General features: G+C 27.6%; 1 protein-coding gene across 1 annotated transcript; it reads right to left on the bottom strand.

Annotated features, from left to right (window-relative positions):
• Positions 1–809: 809 nt before the first annotated feature.
• LOC123008740 lies at positions 810–11,820 on the bottom strand. The gene is made up of 4 exons (XM_044404735.1): positions 11,777–11,820; positions 3,088–3,257; positions 2,829–3,043; positions 810–2,778 (listed from the first exon to the last, which is right to left on the bottom strand). The coding sequence occupies exons 2-4, from the start codon at positions 3,167–3,169 to the stop codon at positions 2,491–2,493; spliced, it is 585 nt and encodes a 194-aa protein (XP_044260670.1). The 5' UTR covers positions 3,170–3,257; positions 11,777–11,820; the 3' UTR covers positions 810–2,490.
• Between the last annotated feature and the right edge of the window lie 6,889 nt (positions 11,821–18,709).

The following is an 18,709-nucleotide window of genomic DNA, read 5'->3' as shown; positions in this document are numbered from 1 at the left end:
AAAATTTAGTTTCGCCCGAATAAAATCGTTTCCAGACTTTTGAACCACCCTGTGTATAGAATAAATATCAGCTAAAATTGTTTGAGTTTTATCAAAAGAATCACATTATATATTATAGTTCATAATTTAGATTCTAAAATTTTTTGTACAGGATGACTCATCTAAAATCACATGAAACCAAACGTTTTTTGCTTGAACTGTTTATTTTTTGCAAAAACTGATGATAAAATTTTGTTTTGTTTTGCGAAATGTTTAATTTTTTCAAATAGCAATCTTCCATAAAACTTTTTTTTCTGACCTTGATATAAGGATTACAATTATCTACATATTATTTATTTTTTATGAAAAAAAACTCATAATTTAAAAACAAAACAAAATTTTATTTTTAATACACGATCACATTTTTATATCACTCTAAATTTTATTAATTATTTGCAGCAGATAACTGCAAAAAAAACACACTTGCTTTTATACTTGTTCACCTAATGTTTAAAAAAAAAAATTTGGGAGTATGAAATAACGTAAAACGTCTACAGAGTGACTGAAAAATGATATACTTTTCTTCTAAATATTTTGTACCGCATTGTATCTTTGATGCTAAAATAATACAGTGTGATCAAAAAGTCTGTTTATCAAGCAAGCGTAGAAATTTAAAACGTATGTCTGTGGAAGATAAAATGTCACAATGACAAATGAGAAATGTCAAAATAATTTTTATGTAAGTTATGACAGGAAACCGTGGTGAACGATTTTTATGAATAAACACGAACAAAATCTTATTTTAGTTTGTTTTGAGACGTTTCATAGAATAATTCAATTTAATTAGCTCAATGTTTTAATTTTACTAAAATAATTTTATGACATCTAGATAACATACGAACTGCTATGCAACATACGTTCTCAACTAGAACGCCTACTTGATAGAAAGACTTTTTGATCGCACTATACTTCTAGTAAAATAACCAAACACATATTAACTCGGCTTCGCCTCGGTTAGTTTTTTCTATTGTTCTAAATTTAAAACATTAGTTAACATTAGTTCAAAATATTGTTAATTGTTAAAATAAAAAAATATGAAGTTTTATTGTAATTAAAAAAAAATATAATAGAGAAAGCTAGTCAAGGCTAGTACCTAGTTGTCGTATTTAATTGTTTTTTTTTTGTATTTATTTATCAGATAAGGATTTTAAAACAAAATAATAAATAAAACACTAAAGTAAGCTCTAGATTACCAAAATCCCTTTTGACCGTTTGAAAGAGCTTTTTTGTCCCTTGGAAGGTTTCTCATGAAATCTAGTTTCGTCAAAGTTTCGATTTCAATTACAATTCAACGAATAATAAATAAAAACAAGTTCAACGAGTAACAATTCTCACGTATCTAGAAATAAAATCTCGAAATTCCAGAAAGGGTGAATAAGACATCCAAACGCGGTTCAACCCTTTGCCCTGTGGACACTTTAATGCAATTTCATCGAAGTCGCTTCAAGAACAGGTTAACCCATTGAGGGAAAATAACATTAGAGATCCCCAACCTTTGGGCTATACAAGTTATGGTCAAGAAATGGGGTCATTAAGTCCGCACACTTCTCCAAGACCTGTTTCTTGAAGGGAACAAAGCTTACAAAGGGGAAATTTCACCAAAGAAGTTGTTTCGAATTGAATTTTAGACGTTTTAATATCAAACATAAAAATTGCTCAAAGAAAAATAAATTTGAATAATTTAAATCAGTCTTGTACCCACAATTTTTAAATTTACTCTTAAATACAGTATTAAAAATCAAGACTTTAAAAAATGTCTCAAGTAAGACGTTTCTGGGATGGTAGATTGTTTACGCCAAGACAAAATATGTTTTATTTTTGTTTTTATTGTTTATATTTTTTTCCACAGAATTCAAAAATTACATTTCAAATTGAATTTTAGTCGTTTTTATTATTAAACTTGAAAATTGTTGAAAAAAAAACAAGTTTACATAATTTAAGCTAATGTACTGAGTGATTCACATAAGAATGTCAAATTGAATTGACTATTAGTCGTTTTTACGATTAAACTTAAAATTTTTAGTTAAAAACACATTTGAATAATTTCAATGAAAATACAGAGTGATTGAAAGAAGACGTTTTTTTCTCTTTTTTTTGCGAGAATACTTTCTTGTATGAATTTTTAAATTTAATGCTAAATAAAAAAACGAATTTACAGAATGTCTCAGATTAGGTAGATTTTTGGACGTTTGAAATAACAATTGCTAAATACAGTTTGAATAATTTAAATTAGTGTACCTACAGAGTGATTCAGATGAAACATTGTTTTTTCTTACTTTTACTATAAATATTTTCTTGTTTTTAAAGGCACTGTTAAATAAATGAAGTAAAATACAATACTCAATAAAAAACCAAATTCACAGAGTGTTTCAGGTAACACGTTTCTGGTGTTTCGCACTAAGTTAAAATAGTGTTTCATTTTTCTTCTACAGTGTGTTTAAGAAATAAAAATTACATCTCGCTTAGTTGACCTTTTCTCTTATAGTCACAATTAAACGTCAAAACTTCATACTCCATAAACTGTGCAAAAACGCCCTCTTGTGGCACATACAGTCCCTGATAAATAAATTTGTGTGGAAAAACCTTTCCTAGTAGTGATCCTCCGTCTTTTATGATTCTTCCTATATATAAATCTTGACCTAGAACTTTGCCCCCGTTGACCAAATTGCTCACAAGGGCCAAATCTTCACTTTTTGTTTTGACCCATTTGAAAGCTTTTGGATCTTGCGAACGCAAAATCTACAATTTTTGAAAAGAAATTAATTAGAAATATGTCGAATAAGACTTACGTTAACAACAGTAAAGGGGTCATTTTTGATCTCTTTGGTCAGTCCTAAAGACGTAATTCGGGTCGTTTGTGTTTTTTCAAGAAGCATTCCAGCGAAAATCTCATTGATTAGTTTTAATTGGACGAGAGCAATGAAAAATAATTCGCCAGAAGGAGTCACACCCCCTAGATAAGCATCTGAAGGAATTGTTTCCTTGTATAAAGACCAGTAATAACCTAGAAAAAATTAAAAATTTTTTTTTTGAAAGTTTGAAACTTACTGCAATTTCCGATGGCCACTCTGATGTCCGGGAAAGCTCCGGGAACAAGGAATGCAAGCAGGATGAGTACCCCAAATGCCATTTTAATTGATAAATGGCTCAATGTGTTTACATCGTTGATTTATCAATTGGAGAAATTAACAAATGGAGAAGGGGTCAATTAATGTGACCTGGAAAAAAGCTTGAATTGTTTTAATTGGTTGATTTTTTACCTACAGGGTGACTCAGTTAAAACTGCTTAGTTTTATCAAAAATAACGATTTTTATGTTGTGTTTATTAATGTAGAAAAAATGGTTGCAAAAATAACAAAAAACAATGATATTTTTTATAGAAATTTTAGTAAGTTACAAATTGTATTTTTGTGTTTTGTCTACGCCTTTTTTTAAAGTATTTTAGATTGAGTTTTTCTAATTAGAAGTTTTTCAAAAGTGGGAGAAAAATAAATTTTGATAAAATGCAATATTAATGGACTCTTTTTTACAAACACAACGCTCTCAAAAACTTTAAAATAAAAAAATACAAACAATTTAAACCTAAAAGTGGTCCAAAATGGTCATTTTACTGTTTTAAAACCAGTTTGAGTTTGTTTCATTCGAAAACCAGTTTGGCTAAAAACAAAATCGCAATCGGTTACAACCGAAATGAAAACCGGTTGAATTAAAATAAATAAGTTAAAGTATGGTTTATGATGAAAAACCAATTAAAACCTTGACAAAAATTATGGTTATAACTAGTTTGTATTTTATTAAAAAAAAAATTGCAAAACATATTTAAGACTTAAAAAATGTCCCAGGTACGACGTTTTTTTGCTATTTGTATCGTAGTTGTCAGCCAAATATGTATCTTTTTATGAATAAAAAACATACGACTACTTTTAAGTTTATTAAAAAAACTGTATAAAATACATGTACAAAAAATAATACAGAGTCTCTCTGGCAAGACGTCTCGAGGTTACACTATTGCTACTATTCATACTAACAGTTTTTGTATTTATTACTAAGCGTATTGTTAAAAAAATTGAAATAAATTGTATTTAAATTATGAAAAAAAAGCGTATAGAGGGTGTCTCACGTAATACGACTCTGCTAGTTTTATCAAATATGTATTTTTGACGTATTTTCTAAATAAATCAAACCTTGTTTCTAAGTGTGTAAAATATTGTAAATGGTAAATGTATGTACAAGGTGTCTTAGGTAAAATGTCTTTGGTATTACTACTACTTTTGTTGAAATAATGAAATTGAAAAACAAGTATAAAAAATACAGAATGTTTCAGGCAAAAACATCTCAACTCGTGTTTTTATTAAATGTCAATAATTTTTATATTACTTATATGTTTTATATCTTGTTGGAAAATGGTGACGTTTAAAAAATTAGAAAAAGGCGTATAGGGTGTCTCATGTAAAACGACCTTTGCTTGTTTTACTTTTGATGTAATTTTTGAATAAATAAAAACTTTTTTTTTAACTTATTGATAAAAATTTGAAATATTTGAGAAGTGAAAAAGTTTATTTTGTTTTGATTCAATGGGTTGATTTTTATATATATCTACAGGGTAACTCGGTGACTCAGTTCTGTTTTATCAAAAATAATGCTTTTTATGTTGTAAGTTAGAAACCTTGTTTCTAAATTTGTAAAATATTGAAAATGGAAAATGTACAAGGTGTCTTAGGTAAAATGTCTGGTATTACTACTATTGTTGAAACAATGAAATTGAAATACAAGTATAAAAAATGCAGTGATTCAGGCAAAACGTCTTAACTCTTGTTTCTATTAAAAGTCAATAATTTTTGTATTTATTGTATCTTGTTAGAAAACTTAAATAAATAACGTTTAAAAAATTAAAAAGACGTATAGAGTGTCTTATGTAAGACAACCGTTAAGTCTATAATTTTGGTGTAGGTTTTTTAAATAATTTTTTTTTTCTAAATTTATTGGTAAAAATTTAAGATCCGTATTCAAGAAGTGAAAAATACACATACACATACACATTTTGATTTGATTTATTTTTCCTAAATTTTAATTCTACAGAGTGACTCAGTTATGTTTTTAAAAAATAACTAATTATTTAAAAAATAAAGAAATATTAATAACAAATTTTGAAAACTTAATCAAACATGATGTAGTTTGAAAACAAGTACAATTTTGTCTAAAACTCATACAGGAAATTTCAAAAATTACCACCAATTAAACATTTGATTTCTAATGTGTTTGCAAATTTACATCTTATCGATGTTTTTACTTTTTTTTTATTGTAAAATTATTACTATTGTTTATTGAACTAAACAGTTGATTCAAAATTAATTTCTCAAGGCTTAAAAATACCCTAATCTACGCAAACAATCTCTTTGAAGTTTCCTTCCCCGATTAATTGCGTCTTTCCTGCGGCATCTAGATAACAATCATTTCACCATTTCTGGCATATAAGGGTGTCGTTTTTCTTCGTTCCAAGTTACAAAATGGCGTCGGCAACCTTATCAGTTTACAATATATATACATACACAGTGCGAATAAAGTGTATCGAAGCAAGCGGTGGCGCATAATTAATCATAATATTCGGAATTTCACCCTGACAGCCCCGCGCGCTCCGCCGCGTCAGCCTCGCTTACTTAAGGTTTATGTAATTTCCTTAGAGCGAACCTGAGCTCTCTCTCCCCCAAAATAAAGCCACCCCTGAACCCACCCACCGCACCGCCACCCCAAAAACGGGATATATTATAGAGGGAAATATCTGGCCGTCTCTTTCTTACCTCCTACCCCGGACACGACTCCCCCTTCAACGCACACTTCCACTGAGCTTTCAAAATGGCTTCCATGCAAATTACATAGAAAACTTAAGACAACGCGGATATTGAGTTAACACTTTGCAGACGAACCGTGCGAGGAGGGTCTTATACAAAGGGACGATAAAGACCATTTTGCTATGAAAAAATCTAGAAGGCTTACGACGAATTTTTTTACGAAAACGAAAACAAATTGCGAGGCTGGCTAAACCCATTTCTATAGATATTCAAAAAAATTAGAATTTTGGATGATTTATTTACCAAAAATTAAGTCTTGAAAAAAGTTAGAAATTTTAGGGTCTTCGTTTTTCGAGCTCCACCATGGAGATCTTAGTTATTATAAGAGATACAATCAATTAGGGCAAAGTTGCACATTTTTATGCTAAACAATAATCTGAAAGAAAATTTAATGTGGCGTTTTTGAATTATTGGAAAAAATGGAAATTTGCAATTTTCGTTTTTATTTTTCAAGCGAAAACTAAAAAACTTAGATGTTTTAAACTAATACGTTTTTGAGGCATTTTTTTACAAGGAATCTAAATCTGTCATGGTATTTTCCAAGGCGTTCTTGATATCAGAGTTACAACACACAACTTTGGACTTTCTTATGGACGCTATATTCGATTTCTGTATTTTTGAATAGTCTTTTTGTTCTTGATTACAACGATGTATCACACGATATGATCAAATTTTACATGTTGATCAAAATTTAAAAAAAGCGTTTTTACGAAGAGTGCTTTGGAAAAAACACCAACAAGTTTAATTAATAAACTAGATTTTGACAGTTCAGTTGAATTTAGTCACATTTCCGTCAAGCTTACCTACTTAAGGGAACACCAAAATTATTTTTACATTTTTTTTGATAATATAGAGAAATACAGGTGCGCCAGAACTCGAGCCCCAGAGAAAATTTTCAAGTAAGGTAAGATACCAGGAACATGAAAAAAATGTTTAAAAAATTCTATCTGTCCAAAAAATTTGACATTTATTTTTTGACATTTGACATTTTTTTATATCTATTTAAGGATACTGATGATCTTGTATACGTTTTTTTACATTTATTTAGTAAAGGGACAAAAATTTTGCCAATAAAAGCCACAAATAACATTACAATTTAAGATACAGCTTCCTTGTTTCCCCTTTTAATAGCCTATAGCAAAAAAACTTGGAAAATTATTTTTCTAACAGAAATAAATAGAGTCTAAGTGCAAACTTTAAACCCTCATAACTTCGAAATTTTTATAGATATTTTTTTTCCATGTTCCTGGTATCTGACTTTATATGGCATTTTTCTCTGGGGCGCGAGTTCTGGCGCACCCTGTATAGCTTATTAAAGTTATAAGATATTGCGGAAACATATTTAAAAAACTCTATATTTATTTATAACGGTTTGAACATTAAAATTTCATCTGTTGGAAATTTATAAATTTTTGAGTTTTGAAATAGGAACACGTGATAAACTAAAATTTATTTTTCGCAAAAGAAAACAACACAAGGTTATAAAAGATGCTCGAATGCACCACCTTCAAAAATTAGTTTGTTAATTAAAATTGTGGGCGTTTTTTCCAAAGCACTTTTCGCAAAGACGCTTTTTTCTAATTTTAATCAGCATGTAAAATTTTATCATATCGTGTAATATATCGTTGTAATCAGAAACAAAAAGACTTTTAAAAAATACAGAAATTAAATATGGCGTCCATAAGAAAATCCAAAGTTGAGTTTTGTGACCATGATATTAAGAGCGCCTTGGAAAATACAATGATAGATTTAGATTCCTTGTAAAAAAGTGCCTTAAGAACGTCCTAATTAAAAATGTCTAGGTCTTTTAGTTTCCGCTTGAAAAAATAAAAACGAAAATTACAAATTTCCGTTTTTTTTTTCAATAATTCTAAAACTAAAAATGACACATTGAATTTTCTTTCAGATTATTGTTCAGCATAAAAATGTGCAACTTTGCCTTAATTTAACCGACCTCGTATCTCTTATAATAACTGAGATTCCCATGGTGGAGAAAAACGAATACCCTGTATACAGGATGACTTAAAAATTGCGTACTTTAGAAACTAACTCAAATTTTTAATAACTGCCACTGTATCTCTGGTAAATAAAGAAAAAAAAAATCTTTATCAAGGGTGGTCATGGAATGGAAAACGCCTGTCGTTGCTTATATCATCTTTTTGAAATAATTCTGTCAACTGACAGCGTCGATGACATAATCTACGACAATTATTTTCAAATCCATGACCACCCTTGATCTCACGGTACGCTAACTTGTAGCCTCGGCTATCACACTCTACTGTATTTAATTAAAATAACAAAAACATTGCAAACACATCATATTTGTTTTTATTTTGACATAAAGTCGTTATTTTTAGTGCTTTTGTTAACAATAACATGTAAAAAAATACACCGATTTTGACTCAAACTGCAAGAAATTACAATTTTGTTGTCAAAATGATAATAAAAGTCAAGATTTACAAAAAATTAGTCTTGGAAAAATAAAAACGTTAAAGTTTAGAAATTTTGTCTATTTTTTTAAATAAAATAATAATTTAGTGTCTACAGGATGATTAAAAAATTCGTACTTTTTAAAAGTTACTGTCTTGAGCCACATTGTTTTTGTGTTAAATAAATAAGAGACCAAAATGCAATGACAGCTCGGATTTGCCTTGGCTAGCTTTTATTATAGTACTAAAGTTAAAACAAAAAAGAAAAGTATAATATAAATATTTTTTATTTTCTAAAAGCTTTATCTATTGTCTTTTTGTCGAATTTAACATAAGATTGTTATTGGTGTTTTTTTTTAATTTTTTAATTTTTAATTTTGACACAAATTTTGAGAAACTTTTTCTGTGTCCCAAAATCATAATAAAATTCAAGATTCAGTCTGGAAAAAATAAAAAACAAACATTATTTGAACTTTGGAAAATTTTAGTGTTTATCTACCTATCCACAGAAAGACTCAAAAATTACGTACACATTAAAAACTAAATTTTTGTAACAAAGTTTTGAACTACTCTGTAGGTATATCGAATAAAATAATGTCTTGTTTATTTTTAGTTTGTCACAATAGCAGAAGCTAGCCGAGGCGCAGCCGAGCCTAGCAGTTATGATTTTTGTATTATTTTTTATCAGAGACACAAAATAGTTTAAAACAATTGTTCTACAAACGTTTAATTCAATTTTATGCTATTATTTTATTACAAAAATAGATAAAATTGGGATAATTCGACTGAATTTTCTCAGTTGGAATCTTGCCTTAATCGAAAAAAACTGTAATTTTTTTTGCTTTACCAGTATGTTTCTGATTGGTTTTAACTGAATCTACCTGTATATTTTTTACTTATATTAGGTATTATATTTTTTTATTATAAATGGGTATGTATAGTATATTGATTGATTAAAAAAATTACAACTAATGATTAATTATAAGACAAACAACGAAACAGACTGGTTACTAGCCGAGGCTAAGCCGAGCTTTTTCTGTTATACCCTTTTATTATAAATATTTTTATTTTGTAGAACTGTTTTTTAGCAAATTTTGAGACGAGATCATCATTTTGAGCATTTTTATAAATAAAACTACAGAAAGTTACACTTCTCTTCTCAGAATCGATTTAGAAAAAAAATTGTTAAAAAAACAATTCTGTTTGTTTTGTAAAAGGTCTATCTATATCTTCTATTTTTATTCTTAAATGATGAACTTAGTCAAATCCGGTGGCAAAAAATCAATTTCTCATTTGAGAATCAGATTGTGTTTAAAATCCCTCTCCCTCGTCGTTTCGTATCCCTTCAATTAGGTCTAAAACACATAAAACCTGTGTGTGCTCTAAATTCCGGCGTCTAGTACCTTATTTGCAACGTTGGCCGTTTTCATTAATAGCAGAGTCTTAAAGGGCATAATGGCGTTCGTAAATTTAATGGTTTAGGTTTCGTCCTGTATTACATTCACTAACTTAACCTTAGGTAAAATCTTGTATAATTTATTGTATTTCTCCCCCACTAAGTTAATAGTATCGTTTTATCATTTAAATTGGCAAAGTTCCAGTTTACAAACGGCGAAAAGGGAAAGATCTCTCTCTCAACCGGAGAGAGAATATTACGCTAATCCTTGCAAGAACCTCCCCTATGGCTGTTAAATTAAACCACCAAGACAAAAATTTTGATTTTTATTGAAAATAGAGGTGGATTTAGTCACTAGTTGCAGTTGGGGGTGGTTTTAGGACTGAATTTTGATCAGAAAGGGGCGATAAGGGTTGGAGTAATTGCTAGGGTAGGTTCGTCTTTTCAAAGTGCATCATGTTTGTGAAAAAATATTCACACTTTTAAGATTTAAATAATGAAATCTTAAAAATCCTGAATTTTTTGTCGGCTGTGCGTGAAAAAAAGAGGAATAAATCCACAAAATTGTAGTGCTAGTTTTTTATTATTCCAAAATTCAAGATTTAAGAAATGAACGTTTCAAGATCGCAAAGCTTTCAATCTATTAAGGTTTTTAATGAGTTCATAAAATTTCTAGTTCAGAATTTTATTATTAAAGATTGAAGATTGCAGAGATTTATCGTTTCAAGATTTTGTATTGTGTTTATTTATTTTAATCAATTTCTGGCTTTAGAGATTTTGTAAATTTTATACATCTTTGGAATTTCAAGATTCTAGCCATCTTAAAATATTTACAATATTCAACAAAATCTTGAAACAAAGTTTAATATTGTTGACTCACCTTAAGAAAATAAGAAATAACTTCAGAAAAATTATGATTTCAATAGATTCAAGATTTAAACTTTTCAAAATTGTAAAGAATACCTACACTTTTCAAGATTTTGTAATTTAATCTTAAGTAGATTTTATTTACCTAAGCTTCCGAGGTTTTAAGATTCTAATATTTTAAAGTGTTTAAATTCCAAGATTTAGAATTTCCAAAATCTTTAAACAAAAATTTTCATTGTTGACTCACCTTGAAAAACGAAACTAATTTGCAAGTTTTAAGTTTTAAGATTTTATTAAAAATTTAAGGAATAAATTTTAAGACTAATTATTCTAATGTTTTAAACTTCATTAATGGTTTAAGATTTTGCAACGTGTCTATTTTATTTTAATCAAAAATTTAATCTCTCGTTTTAGAGAATTTAGAATTTTATTTTAAATTTCAAGATTCTGGCCATCTTTAAATATTTGCAATATTCAACAAAATCTTGAAACACTTGTCTTGTCAACTCACTCTAATGAAAAAAACAAATACACAAAAATTATGGTTTCAAGATTTCATTAGATATTTATTTTAAAATGTTATTTAAGATTTAAAATTTAAACATTTTAAATTTGTAAAGATCACAATCTTTAAATCGTTATTGTTTCAAGATTCTGTAATATAAGTTTAGCAAGACTTTATTTACCTAAACTTCTGGAGTTTTAAGATTCTGATATTTTAAGGTTCTTTAAACTTCATAATCTTCCAACAAAGTTTTCTGTTATCTGCCTACTTATTCTTATTCTAATATTCTATTTTTTAAGATTGTTTTAAGATTTTTTTCGTAGATGTAAAAACAAAGATCTAACAATTATTCGGTAGATTTTACGTTTTTGAAGTTTTAAAGTTACTAGACATTATATAGATTTTTTTATACAAACCAAAATCTTAAAACAAAATTGAAATTAAGGATTAAAAATAGTAACTAAATAAAAAAAAACTTTTATATTTCTCAATTCCTGCCTCTAATTTCATAACTTAGTTATAGTTTGTCATTATTGCAATTTAATCAAAACTAAAAGGACGAAAAGATTTTTTCTAAATAAATAAAATTGTTACCAATAAATTTTGAAATAGTTTCAGAAATAAATCACAATTTTTCAATCAGTTTTAATCAAATCGGAACACAATAAAATAAACATTTTTATAAACTCACCACCGTTTCCGGTCCCACATTTCCACACCCACCAACCCCATTCATCACACCGTGAATGAAGCTCTGAAAAAAAAATTAAAAAGCTTCATCAAGAGCCCCGTTTTTATTCTTTCACACATGCGCCTTTCAGCGTATGGATTCTTTCATTTTTGCCTGTTTTATTATTACCTGTTGTCTCCCTTCGACACCTAAAATCCTTCATCAAGTGCGAGAGAGACAACACTAACCGGAGATTTATAGTCCGGTGAATGAAAACACAGTGGAAAACAGGAATGTTGTTTGCGGTAATCGGGCCGGATTTTTACACGAGCTCGACAAACAATTAATTAATCGTCGGATGGGGGAAAAGAGCTTTTAATTAACTTGTTTGTCGAGCTTTTTACAGCTTTTTATCGCCGGGAGCTTTTTTGCGGATTTTGAGGGCTTTTTCAGGCGCTAGGCCGTGAAATGGACGATTTCAGCATCGATTAGGTGCGAGATCAGCCGGGAAACTGGATAATTGACCAAATTATAAACCAATAATCTAAGTAACAAAACTCCCAGAATTAATAATTAAGTTAAATAATAAAAAAGGTTTTCCTATTTCCTTATGTTTCAGCGTAGATATTTCAAAATTCTTTTTTTTTATTGATTATTTAGAAATATTTAATTAGATTTCTGATTAAAGTTGCCTACGATTTTGAAATTAAGTTGGCAACAATAAAAAACTTTAAGACAAAAAAATATAAAAATTGTCAAGTTTCATAAACTTTAATGTTTACAAAATGTGTGATTTCGGAAATTTCGGGATAGTTGGACTTTAGAACTTAGAACTCTTCTAGAACTATTTTTCATAGTGAAATACAAAATTATTAAGTATTTTAGGCAAAAATTTGATCAAAAATTTTTAGAACACATTCTTTAAGAATTTACCAAATAATGAAAATGTACAGGGTGACTCAAAAGTAACAAGCTATTCTTGTATTTTATAAAGCAGTGAGAATGTTACTTTTATTAGTACAATTATTTTTTTGAAGGGATAAAAGCTTGAAATAACGTTTTGATTATACAGGCTGCCCCAGGGAAAAGGTAAGATACCAGAAATATGGAAAAAATGTTAAAAAGTCTATAAAAAATTTGAAGTTATGAGGATTTAAATTTACTTTGACTCTATTTGTTTTTGTTGGAAAAATAATTTTCCAATTTTTTTTGCTACAGACTATTAGAAGAAACAAGGAAACTGATCCTAAAATGTAACATTATTTAACGTTATTTGTGGCTTTTATTAGCAAAATTTTTCTAGCCTTTCTTAATAATTATGAAAAAACATACAAAATCATCAGTAACATTAAATATACATAAAAAATGTCAAATGTCAAAATTTTTTAACAGATAGAATTTTTTAAACATTTTTCATCTTTTTCTATGTTTCTGATATCTTATTTTACCTGGAATTTTTTTTTGGGGCGCGAGTTTTGAAACACTGTTGAACTTTTTATTTTTGTAAGTACATAATAGATATGTATTGCTGCGTCTTTAAAAAAAATAGTAATAAAGTAAAGAAACAAACGACTAAATACATAAATGTGTAAATGTTTGGTAAGATAATCTAAAAAGTCGTTTCTGTTCATTTTTTTTTGTTGACCTAATGTTAACTTTATTATTTATTATTATTTCATTGTTTTATTTTTTTTGTTTCGTTTTTTTAGTGTTTTGTTAGAAATTTCGTGTATTTTAGAGCTTAAAACATGTTTACAATTGACATTGAAAAAAAAGTTACAAATACAAAAAAAGAAGCTAAAAACAAATGCAGGAAAAATTAAGAAAAAAAGAGATAAGCGTCATTTTATAAGTTGTTTATGGTTTGACTTGAAATAAAAGTCATAATTTTACAGCAGGTTTTTCGAAATGTAGTTAATTTCTTCCTTACTTACCCTATTTGTTTTTTGAATAATTCTTAAAATTCGCAATTACAGAAATTAAAAATTAAATTATTAAATGTTTTTTACTTAGTTTTTATTACTTATTAGAAAATAAAATGACTAATATTCTCGGCTGCGCCTCGGTTGTTCTTGACTTAGTAAATTCAAATTCTATGTTTGAAATATTTTAGATTAGAAATTCTTTTAGAATGTATTTGATGTTTAAATAATTATCATAAAAATAACTTTAAAGTAATTATTTTAAAGTTTTGTGAGACATTTATTTAAAATAATTACAAATAGGTACAGGGTGTTTTTTAATATTGCGTAAAATTGCAACCACATGTTTTACATCAAAAATTACATTAATTTGTCAAATAAACTATAGTCCGTTAAAGCTTCGTTTCGGATATACAGAGTGACAAGGTTTTATGATAAAAATTAATTTTGTTTTAACGAAACCACTTGTTACTTTTTTTAAATTTAGTGGTTTTGTGAGATATTGAAAGGGCTTATTTCTCGGCAATTACTTTATCTCTGCTGTCAAGAGTGGCGTGCGTATTTTTATTTTTGCATTTTTTTGCATTAAGAAAAAAAAATTGATAAGTATTTATTATTTACGATTTTTTTTTATTTAAAACTGCTAATTACAGTTATACATCAAAAATTACATTAATTTGTCAAATAAACTATAATCCGTTAAAGCTTCGTCACAGGGTGACAAGGTTTTATGATAAAAATTAATTTTGTTTTTACGAAACCACTTGTTATTTTTTTTTTAATTTAGTGGGACATTGAAAGGGCTTATTTCTCGGCAATTACTTTATCTCTGCTGTCAAGAGTGGCGTGCGTATTTTTATTTTTGCATTTTTTGCAATATTAAGAAAAAAAAATATTGATAAGTATTTATTATTTACGATTTTTTTATTTAAAACTGTTAATTAAAAATTATCTAATGTATAAGCGCTTTTAGAATTTTATAAAAATAACTCAAGTGGTTTTGGAGGATTTTAATGTTAATTATAAAACTTTATCACCCCGTATATCTGTAGCGAAGCTTTATAGAACTGTCGTTTATAAGTGTTATTTTTCGATGTAAAACTTGTGGTTGTAATTTATCACAATTTTAAGAAAACACCCTGTATTATTTATATTGGAAGAAAAATTCTACAATCTATTTTTATTATTAGGAGGTGAAATGGCTACTAGCCATTTTTTCCAGTAACTTCTATTCTTTTATTTAAATGTTTAAAAAATTGTTTCAGAATATTTTTGAAGTAGTATTTGGAGAGTTTAAATATTTTGCTTTTTATGTAATTTTACCTAAAAACGTAATTTTTTATTAAGAATGTTCTAATTTTCGATTAAAAATAACTAAAAATGTGATAAGACGTTTTTCAATCTCCAATTTTCTTATCGCAAGTCTTTGATAATAAACAAACAATATTGCCACTAACTTGGGGCAATATACAACATGTCCAAAGTAAACCGGCCACAGATAAACTAATATTAGCCTTATTACTTGGTAGCATAGAACACACTCTACCATAACTCAATATAAATGCAAATATCTTATATTAAGTTGGCCGTGCATTTTCGTTAAGACAACACATCTTAGACTTGGAGCATATTTCGCAAAATTTTATGCAAATTTCAGCCAATTTTCCTCTGAATTTAAGGGCGAAAATCGTGGAAAATGATGCGGAAATTTACATTAGCTTGTTCTAGCACATTATTATGGAAACCGCTGTCTTGATCGATATTTATCTTTTTCGTTCATGTGTTTGAAAGGAGTTTTCGCTCGAATACACGCACAGACGCTAATCTTAGTTGAGTCAAGTTTGAAATTACACATCTCTCAAGAAGCTTTCAGGCATAAATAATGACATAGGCACGTAAATTGTAAATTCTCCGAGGTATTAATCTAACTTAGCATGGAAATTCAACTCCTGTGACTCGAGATTACTGCTTTAATATATTCTAAAACTTTAACGTGGTTGAATAATCTACCCTTAACCTTCTTGATGTTTTACAGCGCGTGTTTATTTTTCATCTCGCTTTTGCGCTCGCCTTACGCCTTGGTAATAAAGATGGAATGATCGTAGGGTGCCGCGGAAACAAGTACGAATCCGCTCCACCGCCATCTTAAATCAATATAATATAAAATGGGCGAATCTCAGTTCTGCAGACAAAGAAAACTCCTCCACCTTTAAGAGAGAAAGAGATCTAAAGCGGTAGTGCGAGAGAGACGGAGACGACGGGAGGGTCTTTAAGACGGAGTGAGACATCGGCGAATAGAGAAGGAAGCTGGTACCTGTTAAATATGCATGAGACAAGGAAATATTTGTGATATAAGGAGGAAGTACCGCCATTTTCTAGATACGCCCTCGAGGGGGGTGGAAAAATTTCTATTTTCGGTGGAAAATATCAAGTTGGCGGCTGAGACACAATAGGTTTTTTTTATTTCCTACGACTTTAAAATTAAGTTGGCAGCAATGGATAATGTACAGAATAAAAATTATACAAATCACAAGCAACTTTGATCATAAATTTTATTGACGATATGATTTTAACTTTTTAAATAGTGTGCTAAAATTATTTTGATTGCAAAACCAAATTAAACTTAAAAAAGTTTGTAAATTTGTAAAAAATGAAATTTTGGAGAAAACATATTAAGTTAGTATTTCTAAAGTTTCAGCTATTGATTTTATAAATTTTTAAACGTAGGTTAAAATAGATACAAAAAAAAACTAAATAATAGATAATTAAAAAGTTTGCCAAGGCAAAGCCGGGGCTAGTACTTTTTTTTTTTTGATAATTGTGAAAATCAGAAAATATGTGTTTTCTAATTTAATTCGTAATTATTCTAAAATTATTTAAGATTGTTTTAAAAAAGTCTCAAGTCGCTTCTAAACTTGCAACTACTTACTTTGTTATTTAGTAAAAATTATTTTACCAAAATTTCGTCAGAAAGTAGCAGCAATTTCTAATTTAACTTCTAATTTAAATTGAAATTTTGAGTTTTATTGAAATTTATTAGTTATTCCTGAAGTTGGGAAATTTATTTAATTCAAAACTCTTAGCAATAATTTAATTAAAATATTTGATACTGTTTCAAAAAAATTGAAACATACGTCGCTGTCTTAGAAGTCTAGCCGAGGCGGAGCCGAGTAGTTAGGTATTCTAATTTCCAATACATAATGTAAACTAACTATCTTAATAATTGTGATTATTTTAAAATTACTCCTTATTAAAAATAATTAAAAAAATTGACCAAGGCAAAGCCGAGTATTCGATAGTAGTTATCATTTTTTAATGACTATCAGAATAAGAAATACAGGTTGTTTAAAAATTAATTTTTTTTTAAACAAAACTTTTATTATCAATTTTTTTTAATTATTTATATGTCTGCATAGCAGATATAAAAGTTAGCCGAGAGGAAGCCGAGGCTAGAATAAGGTTTTTATATCTTAATAAAAAAAATAGTAGATAATAAAAGAAATATAAGTAATTTCAGATTTAAATTAATATTAAGTACTCTATAAAAATTAGTTTAAAAAATTGACTAAGGCAAAGCCGATTATTTTTTCATTATTACCAAAATAGAGGGTGTTTTTAAAATTTAAGGTATTCTTTTTAAGCAAAATTTTTATTTTCCTTTTTTTTTCAAAAATTGTTTGTGCATAGGAAATAAAAAAGCTAACCGAGGCAAAGCTGAGTATTTATTTTTTAATTTAATTTGTAATTACTTTAATTGCAATAATTAAGATATTTGATACTGTTTTAAAAAATCTTAAAATACGTCGATGTCTTAGAAGTCTAGCCGAGGCTAGTAGTTAGGTTTTTTATTTCTCAATAACAAATTTTAAACTAGAAGAAATATAAGTAATTTCAAATTTAAATTAATATTAAGTACTCTAGAAAAATTAGTTTAAAAAATTTACTAAAGCAAAACCGATTATTTTTTTATTATTACCAAAATAAGAAATAAAGGGCGTTTTCAAAATTTAAGGTATTCTTTTTAAGCAAAATTTTTATTTTCCTTTTTTTTTCAAAAATTGTATATGCATAGGAAATAAAAAAGGTAACCGAGACAAAGCTGAGTATTTTCTAATTTAATTTGTAATTACTTTAATTGAAATCTTCTTGCAATAATTAGGATATTTGATACTGTTTCAAAAAATCTTAAAATACTTCGTTATAATTATTTTAAAATTACTTTTTATTAAAATTAATTTAAAAAATTTACCAAGGTAAAGTCGAGTATTCGATAGTAGTTATTATTTTTTAATGATTTTTGAAATTTAAAGTTTTCTTTTTAGACAAAATTTTGATTTTCAATTTTTTTTTAAAAATATTTATTTGTCTATATGCACAGCAGATATACAAGTTAGCCAAGGCGAAGCCGAGGCTAGTAGTTAGGTTTTTTATTTCTCAATAACAAATTTTAAACAAGATAATAAAGAAAAATAAGTAATTTCAAATTTAAATTAAAATTATTCTATAAAAATACATAAAAAAATTAATAAGGCAAAGCATCAAATTTTTTGATGATGACCAAATAAATAAGAAAAAGAGGGCGTTTTAAAAATTCTAGGTATTTTCTTGTTTATGCATAGAAAATAAAAAAGCTAACCGAGGCAAAGCTAAGTATTTATTTTCTAATTTAATTTGTAAAAACTTTAATTGAAATCTTTTTGTAATAATTTACATAAAATATTTGAAATTGTTTAAAAAAAAATTAAAATAGGTTTTTTTAGAAGTTTAGCCGAGGCGGAACCGAGGCTATAGCTATGTATTTTAGTTCCTAATAATAAAAACTATATATGTAGAACTAGAAAAACTAGGTAGAAATAATGAAAGTAGTTTCAAGTTTAAATTGTAGTTAGGTATTTAATTATTAAAATCAATCTAAAAAACTTACTTTCAAGACAATATAGTACCTAGTTATTATTAATTTTTAATCATTAGCAGAATAAGAAATTACAGAGTGTTTGTTTCAAGCAAGATTTTTATTTTAATTTTTTTTTTG

The sequence above is a fragment of the Tribolium madens genome, unplaced genomic scaffold (assembly GCF_015345945.1).
Source record: "Tribolium madens isolate multiple individuals breed KSU strain unplaced genomic scaffold, Tmad_KSU_1.1 Scaffold_71;HRSCAF=194;Tcas5.2_LG6, whole genome shotgun sequence".
NCBI lineage: Eukaryota > Metazoa > Arthropoda > Insecta > Coleoptera > Tenebrionidae > Tribolium > Tribolium madens.
The sequence above is the reverse complement of the archived record's forward strand: the minus strand, read 5'-3'. Positions and strand labels throughout refer to the sequence as shown.

What these genes read in the sequence shown, in the direction of transcription:
- LOC123008740 (XM_044404735.1), bottom strand. Translation starts at nt 3,169, where the DNA reads ATGGCATTTGGGGTACTCATCCTGCTTGCATTCCTTGTTCCCGGAGCT. An exon ending in AGTGGCCATCGGAAATTGCA is followed by an intron (nt 3,044 to 3,087) that starts GTAAGTTTCAAA and finishes AATTTTTTCTAG; the next exon opens with GTTATTACTGGTCTTTATAC. An exon ending in ACCCCTTTACTGTTGTTAAC is followed by an intron (nt 2,779 to 2,828) that starts GTAAGTCTTATT and finishes CAAAAATTGTAG; the next exon opens with ATTTTGCGTTCGCAAGATCC.